The sequence below is a fragment of the Asterias rubens genome, chromosome 8, assembly GCF_902459465.1.
Source record: "Asterias rubens chromosome 8, eAstRub1.3, whole genome shotgun sequence".
In the NCBI taxonomy this organism is placed as follows: domain Eukaryota; kingdom Metazoa; phylum Echinodermata; class Asteroidea; order Forcipulatida; family Asteriidae; genus Asterias; species Asterias rubens.
In genome coordinates this window covers 18,017,182-18,044,219 of record NC_047069.1, presented here as the reverse complement: position 1 = coordinate 18,044,219, position 27,038 = coordinate 18,017,182, and the positions used below count along the sequence as shown (strand labels likewise).

The following is a 27,038-nucleotide window of genomic DNA, read 5'->3' as shown; positions in this document are numbered from 1 at the left end:
ACCACCGTCGAACATTGTAAAAAAGATAGCGGACCCCTTTGCGAAAACGACGAAATAATACTTCACTTACCGAGTTAGATGCCGCGTGAATAATCTGTAAAAGGTCAAATTCTGGTGCAAAACGGGTTTGTTATCATGGAGGTTAGAACTAAAATTATAATTTCAACATCCAATACTCTGCCTCTACTCAGGGAAGACGAAACAGCCAGTATGAAATAATAAAACGACGAAAATTATTATGTGGTCACGCCCCGCATCGGACGAGATCGGTCAATGGGATAAGGCCACCAAATAAATAAATAAAACACATTTAGTCCTGCCTTTTGTTAAATGGTCGTCTGACAGACAACCAGCTGGGCTATTGTTTTTTTGTCTTCAAATTTTATTATTCTTCGTCTGGGATCATTTAAATGACTATCCTCTTTTCTTATTTTACAGAAAAATAAAAAAAAGTGGCGGCCTATAAAAGGAAGAGGGATGACGCTAAACATGTTGTTGTTTTTGTGCCTCATTGATTGTTGTGGATATCCTCGGCTATACAGATTATCTATAATCTTGTTGTCAGCCTTTCACTCGCACCATAGGCATAGCCGCGTTTTTTTAATGATTATTTACCATTTGAATAGAGTTATAAAACATGAGACATAAGAACAGGAGATACAAAAGTACACAGCCTTGCCAAATTATACAGTACAATAATTTCCAGTAAATACCGTAGAAGATGCAGCAACATTCAACTACACCTCAAGAAATGGTCAGACAAAAATGGCTGCTATACGTTTTAATGCTGGCAAATGCAAATATATTCGCATGTTCAATTGAATCAGTCAATACACACTACTATATGGGCCACAATTTTGGGCACAACTGAATTAATCAAGCATGTCGACAACTTTTCAATTCTGTACAAAACCTACTAAGGCCGCAGTTGGAATATTGCGTCCAAGCCTGGAATCCTGAATTCACGAAAGACTTTAAGTTTTAGAAAAGGTACAGAGGAGACCTACCAAGTTGGTGCCACAGTTTGAGTAATAATTTCGATCAGTGTTGCACTGTTGGGCCCCAGCCATCTTGAAACGTGACGTGGTGTTTTTTTGCAAGGATTTTCTTTCCTTAATCGATTAAAAAAGGGAATCCGTAAAAGAAAAAAACAGGACAACTTTTAAGTATGCCGATTTTGATGTACAGGAACAAAACCAATTTGCCCCGTTTTTAATAACAAACAATATATACACTCATATAAAAAAGGTGATTTTCAGAATGGTCTATAATTGTTTATAAAAAAAGAAGATGTATAATGCATAAATGTTTAGTCTACGCTAACATTTTTAGTCTTATGTTAAACTTCTAGTTGTAAGTAATCACCAAAAGTATTGTTTGTTAAATGTTTTATAATGATATGAATAAATAAGTAAGATTTATTAAGTGCAATTTTTCTTAACTCTAAGAATTGTGACTTTTGCCTTTTCACTAATGGTATCATGCACATGGTAAAGAATCCAGCGCATCTCCTTAAGTTCCCACATTCCCTGTTGAATAAAATAATCAATGGCTGCTGTGACCCTGTCCTGCCATTCCTCCAGTATCTTTGTGCTCATTGTGAACATGATGTAACCACCTGGAAAGAGAAAGTATAGAAAGAACACAACAATAGCAGAATAAAACACTTATTTGCAAACTAAATTTACTAAGAATCACTCAAATTGGAATCACTCAAATTACTAAGAAACTAAAAATTCTAGAAAGTAATAATAATAATAGTGAACACTAAAAATGGACCTAGAAAGTAATAATAATATAGTGAACACTAAAAATGGAATGTTTATTTTCACTTCAACTTTCGGTTTCGACAGGAAGTATAGGCTAATGGGGCCATCTTTTTGAAAGATTTGTAAAATATGTCAAGAGCTTTCATATGGTGCAAAACCATTATATGTATTACAGCAATATTAATGGTTCTCCCGATTTACATTTTTTATATATTAAAAGTTGATTTATTTATGCCTTCGATGATGTCATCATTTTGTTAGAAATACACTAAACAACAATCAAATTACTAAGGAACTAAAATACCTTAAATGATATTTAAAAAAACACAATATTTTTCAAACTGACCTGGTTTTGTTATTCGAATGAGCTCCGGGAAGCATGAAGCAGTCACATGAAAAGGTATCCCAAAAGCTCCACACATCACCACAGCATCGTAGCAATCTGTGACAGGAGACAATACACAGTACTTTAGTATTTATTTTAATAACAATTTATCAGCTCAGGAACTATAAGGTCGTTGGAGGTAATTTGCATAATTTCATAAAATAGCTTTTCCATATTTTGGAGCTCCTGTTAAATTGAGTTTATTGATTGTGGTCTTCGGAGTTTGCTTGGCAAAATATAAGAAACATTATAGTAAAAAAATGATGATCTTGAGTCATTTTCCCCAAAAATGTATACCTATTTTTCATCTGATGACTTTTTGACCATTACAAGTATATGAAATTGCAATTTATGACCTTACTGCACCGAGTTGACATTGGTTAACAAAGCTATGGTGGCCCTATCGAGCCATAGCCTTGTCCAAGGCTCTTTACGCAAGTTCTGTTGTGTGCCGTGCGGTATAGTATCTATGCATTTCGTGAAGTCAGAGCGGGCCGGTGCTTGCGTAAAGAGCCTTGGACAAGGCTAATCGAGACACTGCTTAATGTTAGCCCTGGCGGCCTTACACTTTCGTTTTGTTCCTGTGTACAGAGAAAGAGTCCTACACGTATATAGGGCTAGCTTAATGTGAGCATACAGGTGTGATGTCATGAGATTCATTGCATTTGTCGCATGTATATCTTTAAGATGATGTTATTAAGACAATTTGTTAGTGACCTGGGGAGTCTAAACAAATATGAAATGATGAAATTAAAACAACAAAAGTTCAACATATATACCGTCTTGTATTTGAGTTCGATGCTCATCCAGAGTGTCACATATGTAGTTAGTGTACGCATCCAGTGACTTACTCTGGTCAAGTGAACCTTGAGATGGATCCAAGGCATCGATACAGGAGAAGCCAAGTTTCTTTAACTGTTTGGAAAAAGAATCAGAATTTTTATTGGTTAGCATAAAAACTCTGATACAAGCAATGGAGAGCTGTTGATTGTATAAACATTGTGAAAACGACTCCCTCTGAAGTAACATAGTTTTAGAGAAAGAGGAAATTTCTCACTTGAATAATAAAAGACTTCAGCTGAAGCCTTTTATTATAGGCATCTGCTGAAAGCACACAAAGCTGTGCAACAAGGGTGTTTTTTTCTTCTTTGACCAAATTTTCACAGGTTTGTTATTAAATTTATGCACATGTTGGGATTACCAAGTGAGAATACTGGTCTTTGACAATTACCAAACATCAAATGCCTTTAAGATATGGAAAAATATCATGGCTAGACTTTGCAACACCACAAAATATATATGATTAAAAGATGTCAAAACTTTACCTCTTCTCCAACCAACCCAGTCCCAGAAGCCGCATCCAAGATCCTTGCTGACTTGTCACTGATGATATCTGATGCGACACTCGCCAGATTGACTGGACCAACGTAGCCCACTGAGGAACAATGCTGTATAAATAAATGGATTGTTTAATTGCAAACTTATTTGCCTAATATATTGGTTGTGATTGCTACCATTAATGCATCAGATGAAAAAATACAATACATTTATTTAATGATATGACAATACATGTTTAAAGTCACCTGGAAGTGGTATTTTGTCAAAATAAAGCTTTTGTCACTAAAATATGTGTTTTGATGAGTGGAATATGAATAAACAATTAACTAAGGTTTAAAAAAATTAGTTTCCATGTTGTTTACAAATTTGAAAAAAAGCCCGAACCGAGAGGGCGCTGTTCGTGACGTCAATCGAGGCGCGATGAATCGCATGCAGTGCCAAAACAACATATAGTGACGCTTGGCGCAAGCTAAAAACATGCCCTCAAAGTTGAAACAATACCTGATTTTTTGTTCACGTTAGGCAAATGCTCCGTTAGGTTCGTTACGTCTTTCAGGTACCTTCTTCGACTTCCCCACTAGCTGGACAAATTATTGGGGTGGCGTCATGTTTTAAAAAAGAACTTTTCTGTTCATGTCAAAATGTGTAGTGTATTCCGGATTCTCGAAGCACGACGGCTCGAATGAAGTGTTTGCTGCACAGCGCTGGAAAAGACGTCGGACCGGACAATTAATTGGCAAACTGACACCATCTTTATTTGTTTTTCTGCATCCAGCAGCAATACACCTGGTCGACATTGCCGGAAAAATGCAAGAAAACAACTTTTTCGAAAACGTACAAACTAACGACTAGGACTTGAATGTACTTGCCCGTACGTGTGTTCGATGTTTGATCGAGGCAAAGTCTTCCTCGATTGACGTCACAAAAGGGGTAGGCGGAGTCACCCCCCACAACTTTATTTAATTTTTTTAACTTATAAATCGTTAAAAACAATTACTCAATTTTTTTTTTATTGTTCAGGAATATATACTCTAATATTTGAAGAAAAGAAAAATTCTATTTCCAGGTGCCTTTAAAATCTGGGCTACTAAAACTTCCTGATGGGGGCAAGTTAAACCCAGAGCTCCTTTACAACGATTGACTACTTGACAAATCCCATATCCAACTCGGCCTTTTATTGTTATCTTTCTTAAAAATTATCCTATAAATAATACATTGACAAAGACAACAATCTATGACTCAGTAGGCCCCCTACTTCATTTAATTTTGACCATGGATTTCAACCTACATGATTTTGACAAAACACTAAAATTCATCTTTAAGATGTTTGTCAATATCGCCAGTAATTTATATCAAGAGGCACACGCTAAGACTTTGGAGTGCCTGTTGATGTAATCTCATAAGTGTAACTTGGAAATCATGGCTTAATTGCAACATGGAGGAAGAGCATGGTCAGAACTGACTGCATCAATTAATAGCACACTTACCTCGTTAAATTTGTCTGCCCACTGATCGTAAATACTTGGTATCTGGTCCTCTCCCGTGCAAGTATAAATTTGCTCCCGAAAGTAATGGAATTCATTCACGGTCACATGTGAAGCTGTTTTGTCCGCCATTTTTTTTTACTAGGTGTCCACGTGTTGGTAGAAATGGGTATTTGACATCGAATTTTGTTCTTCACGTACCTTGAGTTAGGACATGACTAGCCCCACTTATGTGGAGTTCAGATTGGTCCCGATACCATTTTTAAAACAAATATTTGTTTTAGGCATCATGACATAAGATTACCATACACTAATGTGCGCCTCAGAAGCGATGGGCGTTGTGTCCCCTGTACTTCTTGACCATTGTTACATAACTCTATGTTGTTGACACTAAAAGTACTACAACTGTACTAAAAGTTGTAGACACCAGTCGGTCGCGGAGGGCGACTGTTCAGAAGTAAATACAAATATTGTGCCACTGAATGATCAACAGGTGCACTTACACTATTCCAATAGCAAAATGCTAAATGCTCACATTTCTTTCTAAAAACACTCACCAATTCAAAACTTATTATATGTGTTTTTGGATAACTATATTGAAGATTTCTCCCAGTTTTTGGACGGGTCATCCGTTTAAAACGTTTGCTTATTATATAATATTCTTTACCCCAGGAAGTAAAACACCTCAAATTTTGTTTACCCGAAACTGGCTTACTGCCGGTTTTCAAAAAGCAGGCCTGCAGACCTACTCTTCATAATTGGTAAACTCAAAACTTTGTTGAATAATGATTTGTTTTCTTCTTTAATGATTTGTTTTCTGCGATTACGACAAGTTATTACAACCTGGGGGTTTTGTCCTTCCACCTATGAGGAGAGACTTGATGTGCTTCTTGAAAACGATTGCTCTTTCATTGTGCACATTATTTCGTTACTTGTCTTGAATATTCAAAAACAAAACACATTCAAAAACCTGCAATATCAGCGCCGGTGTCAGATGCAATTGTGTCCGCCATGCAATACTGCAATACCGCTCCGGACACTTTTGCATATATGCAATCGTGGACAAGAACATGACTGTACATGTATGTGCGCGCGTATAAGCGACCACAGTAGTCAAGCAATGGTCGACCAGCCTGGGTTCACTCAAAATGATCAACCTTTAGTTAACCATTGTGCTCACTCGACCTTGCTCCATCCTGTAGAAGTTTGAGATCGATTAGCCATCTGGGTCACGAGAAAATAGTGAAAACCCTATTTTTAAAAAATTATTAAAGTGTTCACTGAGCGATAACTTCAAATGGGAAAATATATGTATTTATTCTCATAAAATAGGACATTTCAGAATGTTTACTATCGTCATCATTAGACCATGTAAAAGTTTTATGTAAATCTTAATAGTAAACTAGACATCAAGTGTTTGTGAACAAACACAGAGCTGTTCCTTTTTAATTTTCAAGGTTCAAGGGGTCTATAATTGAAAAGAAACTGAAGATCGGTTGCATGGTTCTTGAGATATGGTCCCACTTCCGGTTGACCCGGAAGTAAAGGTCAATTTGGGGTCAAGGTAATCCAAGTTCAATCTTTAGAGCTCAAAGGGTCTATAACTGAAAAGAACTTGAACATTGTTTGTGCAGTTCTTGAGATAAGGTCCCACTTCCGGTTGACCCGGAAATAAAGGTCAACATGGGGTCATACCTACCCGATGCGATTGCCCAATGCCAAAGGAGCCCATAACTGAAAAAAGTCTGAACATCGGTTGGGTTGTTTTTGAGATAAGGTCCAACTTCCGGTTGACCCGGAAATAAAGGTCAACATGGGGGTCTCAGTTTTCAAAGTTAATATTTAATGCCTAAGTAGTCTATAACTAAAAAAAATTTGAAAATCGGTTGTGTAGTTCTTGAGAAATGGTCCCACTTCAGGTTGACCCAAAAGAAGAGGTCAAAATGGGGTCACGGATTTTCCCCAACAAAATGTAATGCCTTAGGAATCTATAACTAAACAAAAAAATTAAATCGGTTGTGTAACTCTTCAGATTTGGTCCCACTTCCGGTTGACCCGGAAGTAGAGGTCAAATCAGGGTCACGGTTACCCGAAGCAATTCCCCTATGCCTAATGAGTCTAATACTAAAAAAAACTTTGAAATCGGCCGTACACTTCTTGAGATATAGTGCTGCAAAGAAAAACTCATTAAAGCTTCTAATTAGCATAAATTAACATGTGATGACGTCACAGTCTTAAAATTGTATTTTTCGGACTAATAAATTTCATAAGGTACACGATGGTATGCAACTTACCCCAATCCAATGCCTTTTGCAAAATCTCAATTTTGGATTGCATTAACCGTGGAGAAGCTATTGCAATGCGTTGAATGTGACTGCATCCAGTTTATGAGGAACTCTGTTGTACCCATGATGCCAAGATTTTTAATTAATCGTTAATTATAGACGTACTTTGATTGATTTTAATGGACTGAAACATCTCTTATTAGAATCAGTTACTCCAATCCCCAAGGAGTCTATATCTACAAACAGTCTGTTAAACGGCTGTGTAATTCTTGAGATATGGTGCTACAAGAATATGATTAAAACGCTCACTGAACAATAAACTCATAATGGGAATTTAATGTATTATCACGAAAAAATATGACATTTCCTACTGTCATCATGAGACCGAAAATACAATATCAAAGTCTTATAAAGCGCATGTAGTTAGTTAGTCAGTGTAAAAAAACTACCTTTCCTTAACTCTAAGAATTGTGACTTTTGCCTTTTCACTAATGGTATCATGCACATGGTAAAGAATCCAGCGCATCTCCTTAAGTTCCCACATTCCCTGTTGAATAAAAGAATCAATGGCTACTGTGACCCTGTCCTGCCATTCCTCCAGTATCTTTGTGCTCATTGTGAACATGATGTAACCACCTGCAGAGAACAAGTATAGAAACACACATTTTTTTATTAAATGTATTTTCAGCAATATCAAAAACACTCCAGCCTTTTCATATCAAATTTTCACAGGTTATTTTAATTGTATATTGAAACAAACAGTGGGTTCCAATTACTAGGCATATACCTTCCCTTTATTTTATATTTTCTGATGTTTGTTTTTGCCATGCTCTTATTGTAAAGATTAACCTCGTTTTGTATCAAATTTGCCTTTGTTATTTTAAGTTGTGCTTTGTGTATACAGATTACAGATTTATTCTAAATTATTATTACTTTTATATAGGTAGTATTTTATTTTGCTTCCCCATGTGACTGGATTAACAGGCTTTCGAGCTACAGTGTTTTATTATACTTTTGTTGATCCTGGCCATCACATTACGGTTGTTCTGTACCCATGGGGTTTGTCTCGTCTTGTATTTACTTTTGTATTTTTATGTTCATTTCACATACTGTCTGTTTGTATTTGTTTATTGGCCAAATAAAGAATAAGAATACATATAAGAATATCAACAACAGAAATCTGTTACAAAAGATCTTTTATTTTTTAAAATGATTATTATAAACTGACCTGGTTTTGTTATTCGGATGAGCTCCGGGAAGCACGAAGCAGTAACATGAAAAGGTATCCCAAAGGCTCCACACATCACCACAGCATCGTAGCAATCTGAAGAAAAAAAAACACACAAGACATTCCCATAATTGAGGAGCCTCTCTGCGCAACACATAACATAAAACAATGACATGAAATATATAAAGCATAAGTTACAAAACTAAAGATTCGAACAAATGAGTCTTTAAAAGTTCCTTAAAAATATGAAGAGAGTCAGCTTGGCGAATCTTTTGTTAGTGACCTAGGGAGTAACTTAGGCTTCCCTGTTATGATACTACAGCAAATAAATATATGATACTTTTATTTTTATTATTAATATTTATTCACAATTTCACGAAGTACAATAACAATATTTGCAAACAAAAGTTTAGCTATATGAAAACAATAACATATACATGTTATACAGAACTATACGTAAGCATGTACAGGCCTGATACTTCCTGGAGGCAATGAAGGCGATTGCCTCCATGCCCCCTATGTCATTGCCTTTGTGCCCTTGAAATAATCCAGTAGAAATTTACAATTTTTTTTATTTATTGCCGCCAACAGCGGAAAGCCGCCACTTACAGGAATCGTTAAAAACTATGCATAAATATAAATTTAAATATGAATATAAATATAACAATATATAACATTAAAAATTACACAATATTGATAAAAACATTATTATAAGTAGACAAAAATAGCCCTATTTCCTCATAGGGTGCCCTTTTCCAAGAAGAAAATGCCTTGGTGCCCTTGCCTTTCAAAAACAAAGCAAGCAGGCCTGCGCCTATAGGCTAATTAGCAACTAAAGTACTGGTCCTGAGTAAAGAAGACCGATGGAAGGTTTGGATACAATTACAGGGAACATGTGAAGAATAGATGAGAGATGAGGGTAGATTGTGTAAGAACAGGAAATGGGGTGGGAGAGGGAACAGCAGGGATATAGGGACAGAGACAACCTAGTTCAACCTGGCCAGGATTAAAGGCACTGGACACTATTGGTAATTGTCAAAGACCAGTCTTCTCACTTGGTGTATCTCAACATATGCATAAAATAACAAACCTGTGAAAAGTTTAACTCAATTGGTCGTCAAAGTTGCGAGATAATAATGAGAGAAAAAACACCCTTGTCATCACGCAAAGTGTGTGCTTTCAGATGCTTGATTTCGAGGCCTCATGATATAATTCGGAGGCCTGAAAATCAATTTTGTGGAAAATTACTTCTTTTTCAAAAACTATGTAGTTCAAAGGGAGCTGTTTCTCACGATATTTTGTACTATTAACAGCTCCCCATTACTCGTTACCAAGTAAGGTTTTAAGCTAACAATTAATCAATTATGTCCACTGCCTTTAACAATAATGAAATCAAAACAACAAATCACTTCAAGTTCAACTGACCGTCTTGTATTTGCGTCCGATGCTCATCCAGAGTGTCACATATGTAGTTAGTGTACGCATCCAGTGTCTTACTCTGGTCAATTGAACCTTGAGATGGATCCAAGGCATCGATACAGGAGAAGCCAAGTTTCTTCAACTGTTTGGAAAAAGAATAATTTGTTTCTTTTTATGGTGATAATGTAGTATGGTTTAGAGTAGACATGTGGTATTTTCCCCAAACCTCCTTTAAATGCACTGGACACTATTATATTACTCAAAATAATTGTGGGCATAAAAACTTGGTAAAAAGCTGTTAATATTATAATCATTGTGAGAAACGACTCCCTTTGAAGTAATGTAGTTTTTAAGAAAGAGGTTAGTTTCTCATTTAAATAAAAAAGACTTCATCTAAAGTCTTTTATTAGTATTTAAAAGCACACAAAGGTGTGCTACAATGGTGTTTTTTCATTCACCATTTATTATTCTTTTGCAACTTAGATTTACAAATTATCACAGGTTTGATTTTATTATGCACATGTTGGGATATGCCAAGTGAGAATCTTTGACAATTACCAAACATGACAGGTGCCTTTAAGTATAAGGAAAAATAGCATGGCTGGACATTTCAACACCACAAAATATATAGGCCTTTGATTAAAAGATGTCAAAACTTTACCTCTTCTCCAACCAACCCAGTCCCAGAAGCCGCATCCAAGATCCTCGCTGACTTTTCACTAATGATATCTGATGTGACACTCGCCAGATTGGCTGGGCCCACGTAGCCCACTGAGACACAATGCTGTATAAATAAATGGTTAATGTCAGTGATAAGGATGAACATAATACCAGTTAATCATACGCATGACATATGCAACTCAACTTTTTGCTAATATAATTACATTGTGTAATATTCTTGGTTGGGTTTGGGTCCTTCTTCCTCACGTACGTGCGGAGTAGTAGTAGTAAGTTAATCGGGAGGGCTTGAACTTGAAGTTGACGTTGAATAATTAAAGTTCGCCACAGAACAAACAAATGACAAGTTGAACTCGAAAGTAAGTTGATGTCACGATAAATGATTTTATTAAGAGTTCTCTTCTCGAACCCTCCTGTTCTCCAGTCTAGCTCAAACTAAACTCTTCCTTTTACATTCCTTTTCTTTATTCCAAACCTTGTTATTAATTATCTTCTAAATCACAATATTCTTAATTCCAAACCAACCGCGCGCACGCTCGCGCTTAGTAATTAGCTCACGCTTTGCAGTTGGTTTAGGGTAGATCACTACAATTGAAAAAAACAATCTATGACCCTACCTTTAAAGGCACAGGACACTATTGGTAATTACTCAAAATAATTTTTAGCATAAACACTTACTTGGTAACAAGCAATGGAGAGCTGTTGATAGTATAAAACATTGTGAGAAAAAGCTCCCTCTGAAGTAATTTCTCACTAAAATATTAAAAGACATCAGGCCTGAAGCCTTTTGTTGTGCAAGTTAAAGCACACAGATTTGTGCAACAAGGAGTGTTTTTTCTTTCAACATATTTTTGCAACTTTGAGGACCACTCGATTCAAAGATCCATCTTAGAAATTTATAATGTGAGGATCAACCTCTGTCTGAAGTCGGCCCAGGAGCTTGAAGTGTTGGTTACTAATTCAACTTTAACTATAACTTTGGGATGACTCTTGATGTTCTCATATCACCAATGTTTTGGTGGCGTGTCATAGACTAGCGGTTAAGAGCACCCGATTCAAGCTCTGGTGTTTTATCAGCAGAGTATGGGTTTGAGTCCTGGTCGTGACTCTTGTGTCCTTAACCAAGACACTTCATGGATTGCTTCGTAAAGTTGGGTAGGTAGTGCTTTCTGCTCTACCAGCCAAGCTTCCGATGGATGATACCCAAGCCTACATCCTAATGGCCTGTAAAGGGAGTGACCCTGTTTCAGCACAAGGAGTAGGTGGCAATGGCCACTGGAAAAAATAGTTTGTAGCCCACACTTTAAAGTGACCTTCAGGCGGTGTGTGTCTGGCGACTACAAACTTCAAAAGACAAAGTCTACATCGGAAATAGCTTATTGCGTGGTAATAACTGCAGCAGTTCACTTTTAATATAATAGCAAACTTACCTTGTTATACTTTTCTGCCCACTGATCGTAAATATTTGGTATTTGGTCCTCTCCCGTGCAAGTATAGATTTGCTCCCGGAAGTAATGGAATTCATTCACAGTCCCTTTTGAAGCTGGCTTGTCCCCAGATGGTGTGTCGGCCATTTTTTAAACTTCACTTTCCATGTGTTGGTAGTAAGCTTAGTTGGTAGAAATTAAACTGGCAACTAGAAGAAACAAAAATCACATTAAATGTCTTGGAAATGGAGGTACCTTGATGAATATTTACCATTTATTTTTTTAATAAATATTAAGAAAATGGAATTCGGGCTTTCTTTCCCTTTGTTAAATAATTCTTGAATGGGGAACATTTCCATTGTTTTTAAATAATCCTTGAATAGGGGAACATTTGCATAGCAGCAATAAATATTAAGAAAATGGAATTCGGAGTTTCTTTCCCTTTTTTAAATAATCCTTGAATAGGGAACATTTCCATAGCGGTAATAAATATTAAGAAAATGGAATTCGGTCTTTCTTTCCCTTTTTTAAATAATCCTTGAATAGGGGAACATTTGCATAGCGGCAATAAATATTAAGAAAATGGAATTCGGAGTTTCTTTCCCTTTTTTAAATAATCCTTGAATAGGGAACATTTCCATAGCGGTAATAAATATTAAGAAAATGGAATTCGGGCTTTCTTTCCCTTTTTTAAATAATTCTTGAATGGGGAACATTTCCATTGTTTTTAAATAATCCTTGAATGGGGAACATTTGCATTGCGGTAATAAATATTAAGAAAATGGAATTCGGGCTTTCTTTCCCTTTTTTAAATAATTGTTGAATGGGGAACATTTCCATAGTGGTAATAAATATTAAGAAAATGGAATTCGGACTTTCTTTCCCTTTTTTAAATAATCCTTGAATAGGGAACATTTCCATAGCGGTAATAAATATTCAGAAAATGGAATGCGGGCTTTCTTTCCCTTTTTAAAATAATTCTTGAATGGGGAACATTTCCATTGTTTTTAAATAATCCTTGAATGGGGAACATTTGCATAGCGGTAATAAATATTAAGAAAATGGAATTCGGGCTTTCTATCCCTTTTTTATATAATCATTGAATGGGGAACATTTCCATAGTGGTAATAAATATTAAGAAAATGGAATTCGGGCTTTCTTTCCCTTTTAAAAAATAACCCTTGAATGGGGAACATTTCCATTGTTTTTAAATAATCCTTGATTGTGGAAAATTTGTATTGCGGTAATAAATATTAAGAAAATGGAATTCAGGCTTTCTTTCCCTTTTTTAAATAATCCTTGAATGGGGAACATTTCCATAGTGGCAATAAATATTAAGAAAATGGAATTCGGGCTTTCTTTCCCTTTTTTAAATAATCCTTGAATGGGGAACATTTCCATTATAGTGGTAATAAATATTAAATGAAATTCAGACTTCTTTCCCTTATAAAAAATAATCCTTGAATGGGGACATTTCCATAGTGGTAATAAATATTAAGAAAATAGAATTCGGGCTTTCTTTCCCTTTGTTAAATATTCCTTGAATGGGGAACATTTCCATAGTGGTAATAAATATTAAGAAAATGGAATTCGGGCTTTCTTCCCCTTTTTTAAATAATCCTTGAATGGGGAACATTTCCATTATACTGGTAATAAAATTTAAATGAAATTCGGACTTTCTTTCCCTTTGTTAAATATTCCTTGAATGGGGAACATTTCCATAGTGGTAATAAATATTAAGAAAATGGAATTCGGGCTTTCTTTCCCTTTTAAAAAATAATCCTTGAATGGGGAACATATCTATAGTTATTAGTGGTAATAAATATCAAGAAAATGGAATTTGGACTTTTTTGAAGGGTAACATTGTGTAGAATGAAAATCGAAGCAAGTGGAGCCGTTACAATATGTACTCATGGAGGAAGAAAATAGAAGGAGTCACAACGAAGGCACATCAAAGGTTTAATGTCTGCTGCCGCCGTTCTAAAGCAGCAGGCACACACGCGCGCGCTGTTATCTTACACTGTGCTGCAGAATGCACTGCGCCCAAAACTATTGCTTATCGCGCCCACGCACGCAGCGCTGCCTGTGAACATAAACACATGCAGTTAAAAGATTGCTGTGCAGATAGCTGAAGCAAATAATAATAATAATCATCATAAACGGCATTTAAAGACACCCTACTAAGTAAACTAAATCACAGCGCTTACATAATAATTAAGTACATGAAAAAATAAATATATTTAAAGGAAAAATGAAATGAAATGAATTGAAAGCAACCTGTAATGCAATAAATTGATTAATGTTGAAATAGATATGTTTCGATCATATTCTTGAAACAATTTGCGCTACAATATTTTTTATTGCACAGCATTGCACACATTAGGGGGATTGAAATTATAAAAGCTAAACAATACGTCTTTGAATTTGTCAATGTGTTGGCTCCCGGAGATAACCGGAAATATCCTTAAAATAAGTTGATAAAAAGACCCTTTATTGTAATATCTGAATGTTATATTTAACGTAAGTCAGCTTCGGATTGGCCAAATTCGACAATCAAAACATCAAAATACTCGGTGGAAAAATTGCTGTTGAAAACAATGAACTGCGCAATGTTAAAAGCCCGCTAATAGTAGTGCGCATGCGTTTTGTGTTTATTCGTTTGTTTACAGATTTCTTTCCTCCAATTATGAAGACCTGCTGAAGCAGGCTGAGCGGCAGAAGACATTGTACACAAAGGGTTTGTCGCGCGCGTAAAACTGGGGCGTGCAGCGCGCGGCCGTAACGTATTTCCAATGGGCCATTTCGAAGTGCGTATTGGTTTTGAGATAAGAGGCTGGGCGATGTGACTCCTATTTCTTCCTCCATGCATGATGTACTGTAGTGTTGTACTTGTAAAGGTGGTTGAAAATAAACATTATCCATGGTAGGGACGAGGTTGGTTAATGTCCCCCAAGGTCGGGCAAATGAAAAGGAGTTCCGACCCAATCGTGAAAAACTTTTTCACATCGATCCTGCACTTCATGTACATGTGCACCAAGTCGACCCCGGCCCATCCAAGAACAAATAGTAACGTATGATACCTGTGGCAAGTCGACCCCCATTTCATTTACACACCATACTTCATGCTACAGTACACACACACCGAACGATCACCTCGGTACATTATGTGCGGTCACTGTTCCGTGACTGCGTAGCTGTAGCCGCCGGCTACGAGGTGGTGCTTATGAGTTGCGGGGTATTCTGAAATTGAGCCGATATTGCCTCCATACCAATAATATTTTGTTTATAAGATTACCATGTGGATGTGTGCCTCCTCCAGAGAGTCAGTCAATGGGCATTCAGTCTGCTGTGCTGCTCTCATGTCTGTTGTTGTGTGTGTGCGCTCTGCGCTCTTCTTGGCTTAGACACCAGTCGGCAGAGGGCGCTTGTCCACTCAATTTTAACTCAAAAGCAGTGCTATTACACACATCGGTGTACGGGTAAAAACCAAAATGAATATTCTTTATCCCCGATGCAAATTTAACATCTATTATATCGTTGCGGTACCCGCTGCCAAAACATAGGATTCGAACTGCCTCTAGCTGCCGGGCAACCTCGGTAGTCTAGTTGGTAAGACGTGGGTTGTTTGGACAAACAACAACAAAACAAAAACAAAAGTGTGGTACATTTGTGCATAATATTTTATTATAAGTTCTTAATATTGGAACACATCGTGCACAACTAACTTAAACTTAAAAGTAATAATCGATTCTATATATATATATAAATAATAAATACCGCCAGAATAATATAATCTGGAGAAATTGTTTATACAATAAATATTATTTCTAGATTATAGTAATACATTTGCAAAACTGATTTTCGATTCACACAATCTCATTTGCAAGTCAGGATTAAGAACAATGCTTAAGTTTTACCTTACACATATTTTGATACTTTTTGATATTCATTTCCCCCCCCCCCCAGTTTAATCCATCTGTCTGTTTGTTTGTTTATTGTTGTTGTCTGTCTGTTTGAATCAAGGACAGTTTTAAATTTCCCCAGTGTGTGATAAAAGAATGTTTATCTTATCTTATATTATCCTTTGTTGTCTGCAAGAGACAGTTTCGTGACCTGGTCTGAATGTCTTCTAAACGAAGCAGGTCCTACCCCTACTCTTATCCCTTCACTTATAATAGATTTCTTTTTACAAACTTCTTTACCAAAGGCAGCCGTACATTTGCCTGTAATTTAACCTAATTTGTTTACTTTTTCTTTCCCCTTCAAAAATACCTAGCGTTTTCAATCAAAAGCGTTTAAAAATAAAATCTTTGCTCTGAAACTCTGACAAAAATCCCTCTAACAGTAACAGGGGTCGATTTCACAAAGAGTAAGGAAAAGTCCCAACTTAGGACTAGTCCTAAGAGATATAAGAAATGTATGGCTGGTCCTAAGTTAGGACGAGTAACTCTTCCCAACTCCCAAAGACTAGTCTTAACTTTGTGAAATCCACCCCAGGGACACTTTCATTGCATTTTTGTTGCACCTCTTACTAACAATTATGAGAGTCTGTTGTGTACAGTGGGTGTGGTCTTTCTTTGAATTTGTATCATAACCTCGAACCAGGACTCGATTTCACAAAGAGCCAAGATAGATTTTAAGATGAGTTTTCAAACACCACAGTGATTTGTATTGTGACATCCTAAACTTTGCTAAGATTGATAAAAAATTATTATTGCTATCATTATTATGTATTTCTGGTAATGAAACCAAGGATGCCTCATAAGTGAACAAAATCACTGTAACACCTTAAGAAACCTGTAAATATGGGTGCTTGTCATGTGAACCAAAAACACTGGTTAACCCCTACACTTCCATGATAAGAGTTCTAGCTAAGATTACCTCTACACCACCAATCCTAGTTCACAGGACTTATGGCTTAATGTCCAATCAAAAGAACTATAAGCAATTATGGTGAAAGCATCTTGCTCAAGGATACAAACAAGTGTCATGACCGGGGCTCAAACCCACACTCTGCCGATCAGAAACACCAGAGCTCGAGTCTGCCACACCATTAAGACCACAAGATTAGACCAATCTTAAGTTTTTGTGAAATAAGCAAGCTTGATTACACAAAAAGCTAAAATCGATCTTAACTGCGGTCCAATCTTATACGCTAAAGTAAAGTGTGATGTCACAAAACAAATCACCATGACAATACTGACAACTCATATAGACCTTTATCATGGTGCCGCCATCTTGAATTGTTCCCATTGATATCAATGTTACCAAACTGAGGTTGGAAGAACAAAATAGTCTGGTTCCTATTTGCTAAATGATTATTTGCATTTATTATTGTTATTGGATACGAGGATCGTGACCAAGATGGAGGCAACATGATAAAGGTATATTAAGATGAATTTTAGTACGTTGTGAAATTTATTCCAGGTATCAATTTCTTTCCAGGAATTCCTTCCAGTCCATGATAAACAAAACCAGATTCTGATGGAGTATAATACATTATAAAGGAAACAGAAAAAATCTCAGCACGAAAATTGCATCATAATACATTGCTTATTTAAAACTATGAAAAAACAATCGACAAACGAAAGACTTTTAAATAAACTGCTTTTTTCACACACACATTACACGATTATATAAACCCTGAAACAAATAAAAATTCTTTATCTCCCTCAACAAATCTGAGTGGAAAAGATTAGCACAATCTACAGTTTTCCAATTGGCATAGAATCTAAACAAATCCACCTGCATGTGAACAGTTGATTTCAAAGTGAAGCGCTTTGACAACTAATAGTTTCTGGAGTGATTGGTTGATGTACAAACCATGCTGCATATGATTATCAAATTTTTCCCTGGATGAATTGGTGCATTAAATCATCACCTGTGACCTTTTATTTGTAGCCAATGTTTCTACAAATTTATTTGTACCCCCCCCCCCCCCCCAAGTATAGTATTAGCCTGATACAGGCTGATGCTGACTTACCACAATGACATAGAGGTCATATGGCCTCATTGCCCCAGGCAAAATTTCATAGAGCCGCTTAAGCACAAAAAGTAGCTCAGCGCAAACAAATTTTGCTCACCAGAATAAGGTTACCAGCCAAACCATCATGTCATGTGTCGATATGTGACTGGTATCCTGCTCATTTTACCAAGCAGAAAATTGTTGAGCAATATTTTCTGCTTTTGAAAGCAGTTCTATGAAATTGTCTTGGCCTTGGTGCCCCTTCCAAGTGTACCATTATATTAAGATTTTCCAATGTAAGTGCCCTTTGGAAAATGAAAAAGGCCTTGCCCTTATTTAGATGAGCCTGCTGATACCAAATGTAGCACAGTTTCTTTAGAGAGTGAAAGCAAAATCAGCCACAAGTGACAAATGATCGGACGGGTAGTTCCGACTCGGCAACCTGTTTTCGCCAATTTCCACCCCGGACGGAAATTGTAAGATCCTCAACGGCTGCAACTGACTCTGCGTAAACCACATGTAATCAATGGTGTGACACATCTCACCAGACGGACGGATTTTCCAGGTAGTGTACGGTGGCTCAGAACTACCATCATCACTAAGAAGTTTATTCACACTTTTAAGTGACAGTTTGCTGTTTTCGAATGCCTTGTACACCTTCTCAGTTGGCTCGGCATTGAAATCGCCTCCAAAGATTAATGGACATTTGTCCGCTTGTTTCTCAAGGATTGCCAGGAGATTTAACCCTTGAAGATATCTCAGTTTCTGATAGCTTGACTTTGCCTTGAGGTGTGTGGTGCCGACAACAAACTCTTTAGGGTGCTCTTTTTCGGGAGAATTGCATCGTAGCCGCACCAGAACTGCAACTTGATTGGTCGTCCACTTTTGGCCTCTCTCAACCACCTCCAGAATGGGAGAGACGCTACTGATCAACGTAAACTTCTTTGATTTGTAAAAAACTGCACATCCGTCGGGACCATTGTTATGAAGACAGTATAAACACGGGGAATCAGGTTTGGGATTGAAGGTTCCGACGTATCCAACCCGCTCCAGATGTTTCTTAAAGAAGTCCTCATAGTGGTCTACTTCCTGAAGGCAGACCACATCTGGGTCATAGGTTAAGATTTCTTGGAGGCAGGAGAGTCTTCTGGATTTCCATTTGAGCACTTGACTGGGGCACTTGATGAAGTTGTCTGCGCCTTCACCAAGAGCTGGTAAGTACAATGATAAATAAGATTACTTAAAATTGCATTGAATTCCCCAAGGTTACAACTTCTAATAATTATTAATATTTGTTATTTTATGCACGTTTGGATACAACAAGTGAGAATACTGGGGTCGATTTCACTAACGCGTTTTGGTCATCGCAAACGCCGAAATCGATCGCTAAATCTAAAATCCATCGCAACTTAGCGATGGATTTTTAGCCGACGATTTCACTAAAACTTAACGATGAATATACTCGTCGCAAAGTTTTATTGAGCGATGACAATCTTGCGATGACATGTTAGTGGTCGCAAAGTAAAAGTTCATCGCAAACTTATGATACATCGCGCCATTATGTGCTTATAGTTATAGCGGTGTACGTTTTGACGTATAAATTGCCCGTGATTTAGAGTAAAATGAGTGGCGCTACATTATTTTAGTCTTGCGGTCTTTTACCTGGTAGACTCAGACTGCCGATGACAACTATCAGCGACGCAACTGCAGCAAAGAGCCCCTTAATATCGGTAAAAAGGAGATACTATATGGGTTCGATTATTTTAACCATCATTTTTAGAAAAAAATGTGTAATGTATTGGCAAATTGACAGTGTGAAGCTATATTATTAGACAGATATGTCAGAATTTTCATCAACCCCACCATAACAACAGATTTACGAAAACTGTTTATTAAAATCTAAAATTATAATAGAGGCCATATGCCTATCAGCCCTGATACTTCGGCTTTTAAGGGGCACGGCAGTTTTGCCTTGACTTTTTGTAAAAATTTAGGGCACCAAGGCAATTTTCAAAAATTTGGAAGGGCATCACGGCAATCATAAAAAGTTGCGAAGGGCACGACGGCAGTTTGCAAAAAAACCTCCGAGTTGCCTATAAAAAATAGTTCTTCCAATTTTTCCATTTTCTAACTGTTACCCAATGAAAAAAGAAAGCATTCATCTAATTCAACAAAATAAAGAACAACTACTTACAATACACAATTCCTAAATAATTTTTGTTCATATGTAATCCTACTATTGGTCATGCACGTTGTGTAGTTTTTCGTAGAGACGCTAAAATTCCCACGTAACTGCTCCATTTTGACACGATGTTGACAGAATAAATGCATGCGGTGCGCGACGACTATGCTGTACATGATGGTACATCACATGTACCAAGCATGGGGAAAACCACTATCCCAGCATGCAAAGGCACGTCGAGTCTTTTTCTCAAGGCATTTAGCGTTGGTTCGCGTAATTTTACCACTAGAGGGCGTTTACTCTCACGCTATAGACCTTTTCGCAAATACTGGGGCGCGCGCGTAAAGCTTGGAATTAGGTGCATTGTGGTCTAGCTGGTTTCCAAATTTGATCCATATCTATCCCACAATGCACCTCATTCAACAGTCTGCGCTTGCGCATTGGTATTTGCGATAAGGTCTATCGAGATGCCCTCTAGCGTTCGATGTTTCGAGTATTTTTTTGTCGCACGCAAAGAACAACGACTAACGGGCCTGAAATCTGCTGTTGGGCCTTAATACGTGCGTGAAATTGGGGTATATTTCGTTGCGTGAAATTTACACAGACATCGGGACTTTTGGCTTATTTTCGAACTTTGACAACGTTGAATATAATTTGTTTTTGGGAGGAAGGGCACGGCGGCAATGATGAGAAAAGGGCACGGCAATCATTGCCGTGAAAAATTGGTTTTTTGAAGGGCATTGCGGCAATCGGTAGGGGCAACGACGGCAATTGCCGTCGTTGCCGTCGTGAAGTATCAGGGCTGGCCTATAAATGCTTTAACCCTTTGTAAATGAATGCCTAAACTTCGTCCACAATAGTTCGTAGGCACCAACATGACAACGACATTCCTCCATGGACTTACATATAAACTGCACAATGCCATTTCATTTCGAGCGACGACCGACGATTTTATTGCGGGATGTCAAAGGTCACTACTATTAGCCTCGTACAAAAACTTTATTCCCCTTTTAACGTCATCGCAATTGCGATGACTTTAGTGAAACGCAGAATTAGCGACATCGCAATTGCGAATGATTTGAGGTTTGCGATCTCATCGCAAGTGTGTTAGCGATGATCGCAAACATAGACGTTAGTGAAATTGGCCCCTGGTCTTTGGCAATAACCAAACTTGTCCAGCGCCTAGCCTTTAAACCATAGGTCATTTTGGTTGGTAAGCTCTTTGAAACAGTTAACTGTATTATCCAATATTAATTTTGGTTTTTTTTTTTTTTTTACCCATACACCGATGTGTGTTAGCACTGTATACTCAGTACTTCCCCCGAGTCCTGTGAAAAAATATCACAACCATGTTACTCGGGTGGGATTCGAACCCACGACCCTTGCCATTCTAGAGCAGTGTCTTACCAACTAGACTACCGAGGTTGCCCGGCAACTAGGAGTAACATGCCTGTGATATGCCATCCTCGATGCAAATTTAACATCTATTGTATTATCCAACTTACCATCAGCTAAGATGTTCCACTGCATCACTCTTATGCAGCCATTGCGTTGCTCTTTCTGATCACTATCTGTCGACCCAGATACTACATGAAAGGACCTGGTCAGTAACTGCCGTTTGTCACTGTGGGCATCCTCGCATTTCTTCAGGAGCTTTGTGCTGGTTGTTGAACTAGCTGGAGGATGGTCGAAGAAATCTGACTGTAACATGGTGTTACGTGATGCAGGCTGGCCCAGAACCCTGCAGATAAAGATGAAAAAGCAGGATGATGAAAACAAAAGTATTACAAACAGTATAATTTCTTCTGGAAAAAAAAAAAACAATTTAATTGAGAAGGATTTGAAACTTTCATCAAATGTGATTTACCGGCATTTAAACATGGTGCTATCGCAAAACCTCACCTAAATCTGATGTCATAAATTCTATGAATAAGTTTTTTACCTAAATTCTAGAGGAACTTTTATGTTTTTTTTTTTTAAGTTATAAGGTAAAGTACATCATTTTTTTAATGGAGGAGTAACATATTTTTCATTCTCTAGTTTTCAGTGAGTAGTACCATAGAGCAAGGACGTTGCTCTAATATTGTTATTATACACAATACAACCAACCTGTTAACATTTCACCAAATTAGGTAAAATTTCGCTTCTTTTTTTGGTCAAATATCTTGTGCATCCAACTAAACAAAATGATATGTTAACCAGTTTAAACTATGGGGAATGAGTTAAGCTTGGGCGATATCGATTTTTTTTATTCACGATATATCGCCGACAATATATCGCGATATTCGATATAATCGCGATTAATTAAATTTGACATCATCAGTTTTCAAACTCCAAGTGAAAGTTGAAGAAGAGACAGTCATAGCATAAGAGAGGTGTTCTAATGGCCTATTCTTCTGGTTTTACTCCAAACCTATGGGGTGCAAGATGTCTCAGCTAGCAAATACATCGCGATATTTAATCGATATCGCGATATATTGCGATATATCAATATATCGATTAAAACCAAATCCATCCGATATCGAAATCGTTTCCAAATTAATATCGCGATATTCGATAATATCGTGATATCGCCCAAGCTTAATGGGGAATGATTACCTTTTCAATTAAAAAGGAATTTGTTTTTAGACCAAAATATGTAATGTTGTATGGTTTGAGAATGAAAGGGTTGAGTTTTGAGTTGGTTTGTTGTATTGTGTACATAGAGCTATATATTGACTAGAGCGCTAACTTGCTCTGCGTTTTGAAGCTACCCTGGGCGCAGACATGTTTGTTGTGTTGCGTGAATACGGAACGATTTTAATTCAAATTGGCACTGTTTTGTTTACATTCGGCGCGTGCGCTTACGTACGCGACTGCCCATTCGCGTCTGTCCGCGCTACGAAAACCGTAAGTTCGACTTGATTGCCCCCTACTTAAAAAAGTAGACGCGCCTTTTAAACATGACGCACATGACGCTCGCAGTTTGTACGCTCATCAGCAGATTGTGCGTTCATATTTGCTGCATTTTTTGGTTTTGATGACACATAGAAAAGAACAAACGCACTATCATGCAAATAGCCGTACAATTGCCGTACAAAATTTCAAGCTTTTGTATTGGTTTGTACATAAACATGGATGCGCCCACACGGCTTCAAAACGTTAGTGCGTGTATAACAGGGTGTTAGCGCTCAAGTCAATATATATAGCTCTATGATTGTGTACGAGTTCAATTTATTAAGTAAAACAATTCTTCTTGGAGATAACAATTAAACTACCAACCTCTTCTTTGTCTCCAATTTCAAGACTCAAAGTAAGAAGGTTAAAATAATAGTTTACCTGTTAACCAGACGAAAGACAATTCTAGCTCCTGTGAGGAAAAAATTACGATAGACTCCTTTAAGGAATACTTCCATCTATTTCAGACTGGAGAAGAAACTATTAAAGTTAAAGAAAAATGATACATGGGATACGGTAAGGTAAAAATAGTGATGAGGAAAGAAGGTTTATAAATCTGCAAAGAGAGTGACAATGCATTTATAAATGAAAGAGAGGAAACAACCAACTTCCTCCATAAATGATAAGTAAAAAGTACAAAACAAGTTACTCATAGAATAGATAGGTAGAACTAGGCCAGGCCAGAACTAGGTAGGCCATATATAACATATGAGGTTCGTTCTGCTATCAACTCCACGTGGAGACCAGGATAGTGGAAGGAAACTCATAACGTCATACTCTGTCATAGTAGAAAACTAGAAATATTATTAAAATAATAATATTTTTACTTTAAAAAAATGTCAATAATATTAATGAGTTGAGAATGAGATATATTACAACACTGCCCCCACATGTTTATTCACAGTGTGTCATGACTGTACTTATTGTCGGGCTGGCATGTTGAGTCACTCATTCATCTCACGCTCAGCTCAGTGACATACGCTGTGCGACTCCTAGCCCCATAAATCGGTCCAATCCACTCCGTAGCCCCATAAATCGGTCCAATCCACTCCGTATCCTTGGCCCCAGCGCGTCTGATATCAAAATCTTTTGCTTTCTTGAAAAACCATCTGAAACGATCTGCATCATGAAACTTACCGATCTAATGCTTCAGAAGTTGCAGATAGCCCTACACGTGGAATTCTTTAAACATGTATCACAGGTTTTGAGTAAAAATCATATAATTTTTAAGTGTGAATTTTCTCAACTACCGCTCTTTTACCGCTACACTACTCTAATGCCGATTGTCCCGACCGTGTATTATTTCACGAAAATGACGGATTTGTGAAGAATATGATGACCAAAACCCACTGCAGAAAAATGTATGCCGCCATAGGATGTGAATCTGTTGAAATTAGTTGCTTGTTGCAGATAAGATTTGAGTTATGAAGCTTTGAAAATTTTCCGCCCCAGAAACGGGCCTTAATAGTTAGGACTCTGTATCTGTGTACAGGCTTATGAGTCAACTCGGTCCCAGTCAACTCGGTCCGTATGGTTGACGGGAAGTAATTGTATGTTTTCTTTGAATTGGAAAAAAATATGTCCTTTGTTTTTTTGCATCAATGTTCGGGGTATAATATTCGATTCCTACAATAACGACCCATTTGTTTCTATATTCAACATTGAAAATTACCGATTGAAAATTACCGATTGTGTTGGCCAATAAATTTCAACTAAAAAAAAATTCTTCAAATGTCTCTTTGCTTTCAACCAGAGTAGTTTTTTCTGTATGGCTCTCAACAATTCATTAATTGACAAACATAAATAATTGAATCCTCTTTAATTTCTTTTCCAGTAACTTACATTTAAAATTAAATAATATAAAAACAGTACGAATTACATAATTAACAAAAAATAAAGAAAGGAAACTAATGTTTGGTTAAATTATGAATAAAACTTATAAGGATAAAAAATAGTTTCAAAAATCTACTAATTAAAAAACTAAAACTATTAAGGAAATTAATGTTTGGTCGAAAATAAAAAATGAATATAATATTGATCAAATAACTTGGGTTGCGGTCCCCCCCCCCCCCGGCCCGTGCGTGCAAAGCTTCCCTGTCTTGGGACCGAGTTGACTTGGGACCGAGTTGACTTGGGACCGAGTTGACTTGGGATCAAGTTGACTTGGGACCGAGGTGACTTGGGACCGAGTTGACTGGGACCGAGTTGGCTTGGGACCGAGTTGACCGATACCCACTCTATTACAGTATTAGACCCAGTAACTGGGGCGCTGTACTCCTTTTTTTCGAAATTTTGACATTCTCTGTCGTACTATTATTTTGAAAAAAGGAGTGCCCCAGTTACTGGGTCTAGTGATTAGTATTCTATAGTTAATCACTTGCTAGACCCAGTAACTGGGGCGCTGTACTCCTTTTTTTGAATTTTTGACATTCTCTGTCGTACTATTATTGGAGTGCCCCAGTTACTGGGTCTAGTAATTAGTATTCTATAGTTAATCCCTTGCTAGACCCAGTAATTGGGGCGCTGTACTCCTTTTTCGAAATTTTGACATTTTCTGTAACTGGGGCGCTATATTCCTTTTCGAAATTTTGACATTTTCTTCTGTCATACTATTTACTCTGTATGACCATGGAGCTATAAAAAGGTATGACTATGACTATGAGTAAATGACTAAGCCTATATCGTAGGAGGTCCTGTTTTCGAGGTGTCCCTAAAATCGTGGCAAATCTTTTACCTCTCTGTGCGCGATGTAAACAGTCCCTAGATAAAAATTTTGTGGTTTTATTTGCCAAGCAAAGAGTCTCCTCTCCCTTGACCAAAACTTAGAAACACGTAAGGCTCCACTGGATATTTGCACTTGTAAATGGAAAAAGTTTGGTATTTTAGGCATTTCTACAAGGTACAAAAATATGTCATAATGTTGAGGCCATATAAAAATATTTGCCCACTAAAAAAGTTTCATCAAACACCATTTCAATTCACAATTCATGATGATCAAATCATGTGACTGAATGTTTTGCTGAGCATTCTGGCAAAAAAAATACAGAGGCTTAAAGAAGCCATGTGCCTTATATCATTTTCTAATATTTTTGGAGATTTTTTTTTTAACCCTCCGATCAATATTATTATTAATATTAAAATTTAAACGATCAGCTTGTTGATTCAATTATCACTGTTTATTTATACACTTTATTATACATTTTAAGAGAGAAAAAAGGGGATAAAAATAAATAAAAATCAGATTTGAAAGCCAATGATTATTCACACTTTTTATTAAATTATTTATTTTTGTTATTTTTTGCAAATTACCATGGTAATTTGCAAAATTTTTTGAATAAAACGAAGACAACTGCTGGCCATAGAGTCATACACAAAGTCTCAAAGAACACTTGTAGTCACTGTAGATTTTTCTTCCATGTATGGCTTCACCGGGAAACCATGCTTTCTTGTTTGCTGTGAAAACAGGAAAAACTCAAAACAAATGGGGCCAGTTGAAGTCATCGAAGATCGGTGTGTATGTAGTGTGAACATTTCAATGTCCATCAAGTTTTAATATATGTTTGCATACTTCATATTAACAAAAGAAGGTAATTAGGGCATCGGTTGATAAAAGGCATCATTATTTTTTTCCCAATTCAAAGAAAAAGGCATAATAGCGTGAAAACTGGTAAGGGGAGGATATATGACAGAAAATGTCAACATTTCGAAAAAGGAATGTCAAAAAAAAGGAATACAGCGCCCCAGTTACTGGGTCTAATCCCTTACCTGTATCTATTGTATAACTACTTGTAAAGCAACCGAATCCGCTAAATTATTAATATAATCTCACGAGCATCCGCAAAATGTGTTCTTTTATGTCACGCACGTTGTCCACGCACGTCGCACACGACGTCAAACTCAACAAAGGTCCAAAATTAATGCTAGCTGAGCCGGATTGCTGC

At 37.0% G+C, this 27,038-nt stretch overlaps 3 protein-coding genes across 6 annotated transcripts; all 3 read right to left on the bottom strand.

Annotated features, from left to right (window-relative positions):
* Positions 1-1,167: 1,167 nt before the first annotated feature.
* Positions 1,168-5,992, bottom strand: LOC117293739. The gene is made up of 5 exons (XM_033776167.1): positions 4,980-5,992; positions 3,480-3,602; positions 2,934-3,069; positions 2,116-2,211; positions 1,168-1,618 (listed from the first exon to the last, which is right to left on the bottom strand). Exons 1-5 carry the CDS (start codon positions 5,106-5,108, stop codon positions 1,422-1,424), a joined length of 681 nt encoding a protein of 226 aa, XP_033632058.1. The 5' UTR covers positions 5,109-5,992; the 3' UTR covers positions 1,168-1,421.
* Positions 5,993-7,224: 1,232 nt separating this feature from the next.
* Positions 7,225-15,404, bottom strand: LOC117293738. The gene is made up of 6 exons (XM_033776165.1): positions 15,309-15,404; positions 12,017-12,222; positions 10,570-10,692; positions 9,915-10,050; positions 8,490-8,585; positions 7,225-7,897 (listed from the first exon to the last, which is right to left on the bottom strand). Exons 2-6 carry the CDS (start codon positions 12,158-12,160, stop codon positions 7,707-7,709), a joined length of 690 nt encoding a protein of 229 aa, XP_033632056.1. The 5' UTR covers positions 12,161-12,222; positions 15,309-15,404; the 3' UTR covers positions 7,225-7,706.
* Positions 15,405-18,209: 2,805 nt separating this feature from the next.
* Positions 18,210-27,020, bottom strand: LOC117293861 (nocturnin-like). Of its 4 annotated transcripts, none has more exons than XM_033776329.1 (4): positions 26,863-27,020; positions 23,479-23,577; positions 21,666-21,901; positions 18,210-19,189 (listed from the first exon to the last, which is right to left on the bottom strand). In XM_033776329.1, exons 2-4 carry the CDS (start codon positions 23,553-23,555, stop codon positions 18,354-18,356), a joined length of 1,149 nt encoding a protein of 382 aa, XP_033632220.1. In that variant the 5' UTR covers positions 23,556-23,577; positions 26,863-27,020; the 3' UTR covers positions 18,210-18,353. The 4 variants fall into 4 exon arrangements, with proteins under 4 accessions (XP_033632220.1, XP_033632221.1, XP_033632222.1 ...); XM_033776330.1 differs by having other exon boundaries at positions 23,479-23,509; XM_033776331.1 differs by lacking the exon at positions 23,479-23,577.
* Between the last annotated feature and the right edge of the window lie 18 nt (positions 27,021-27,038).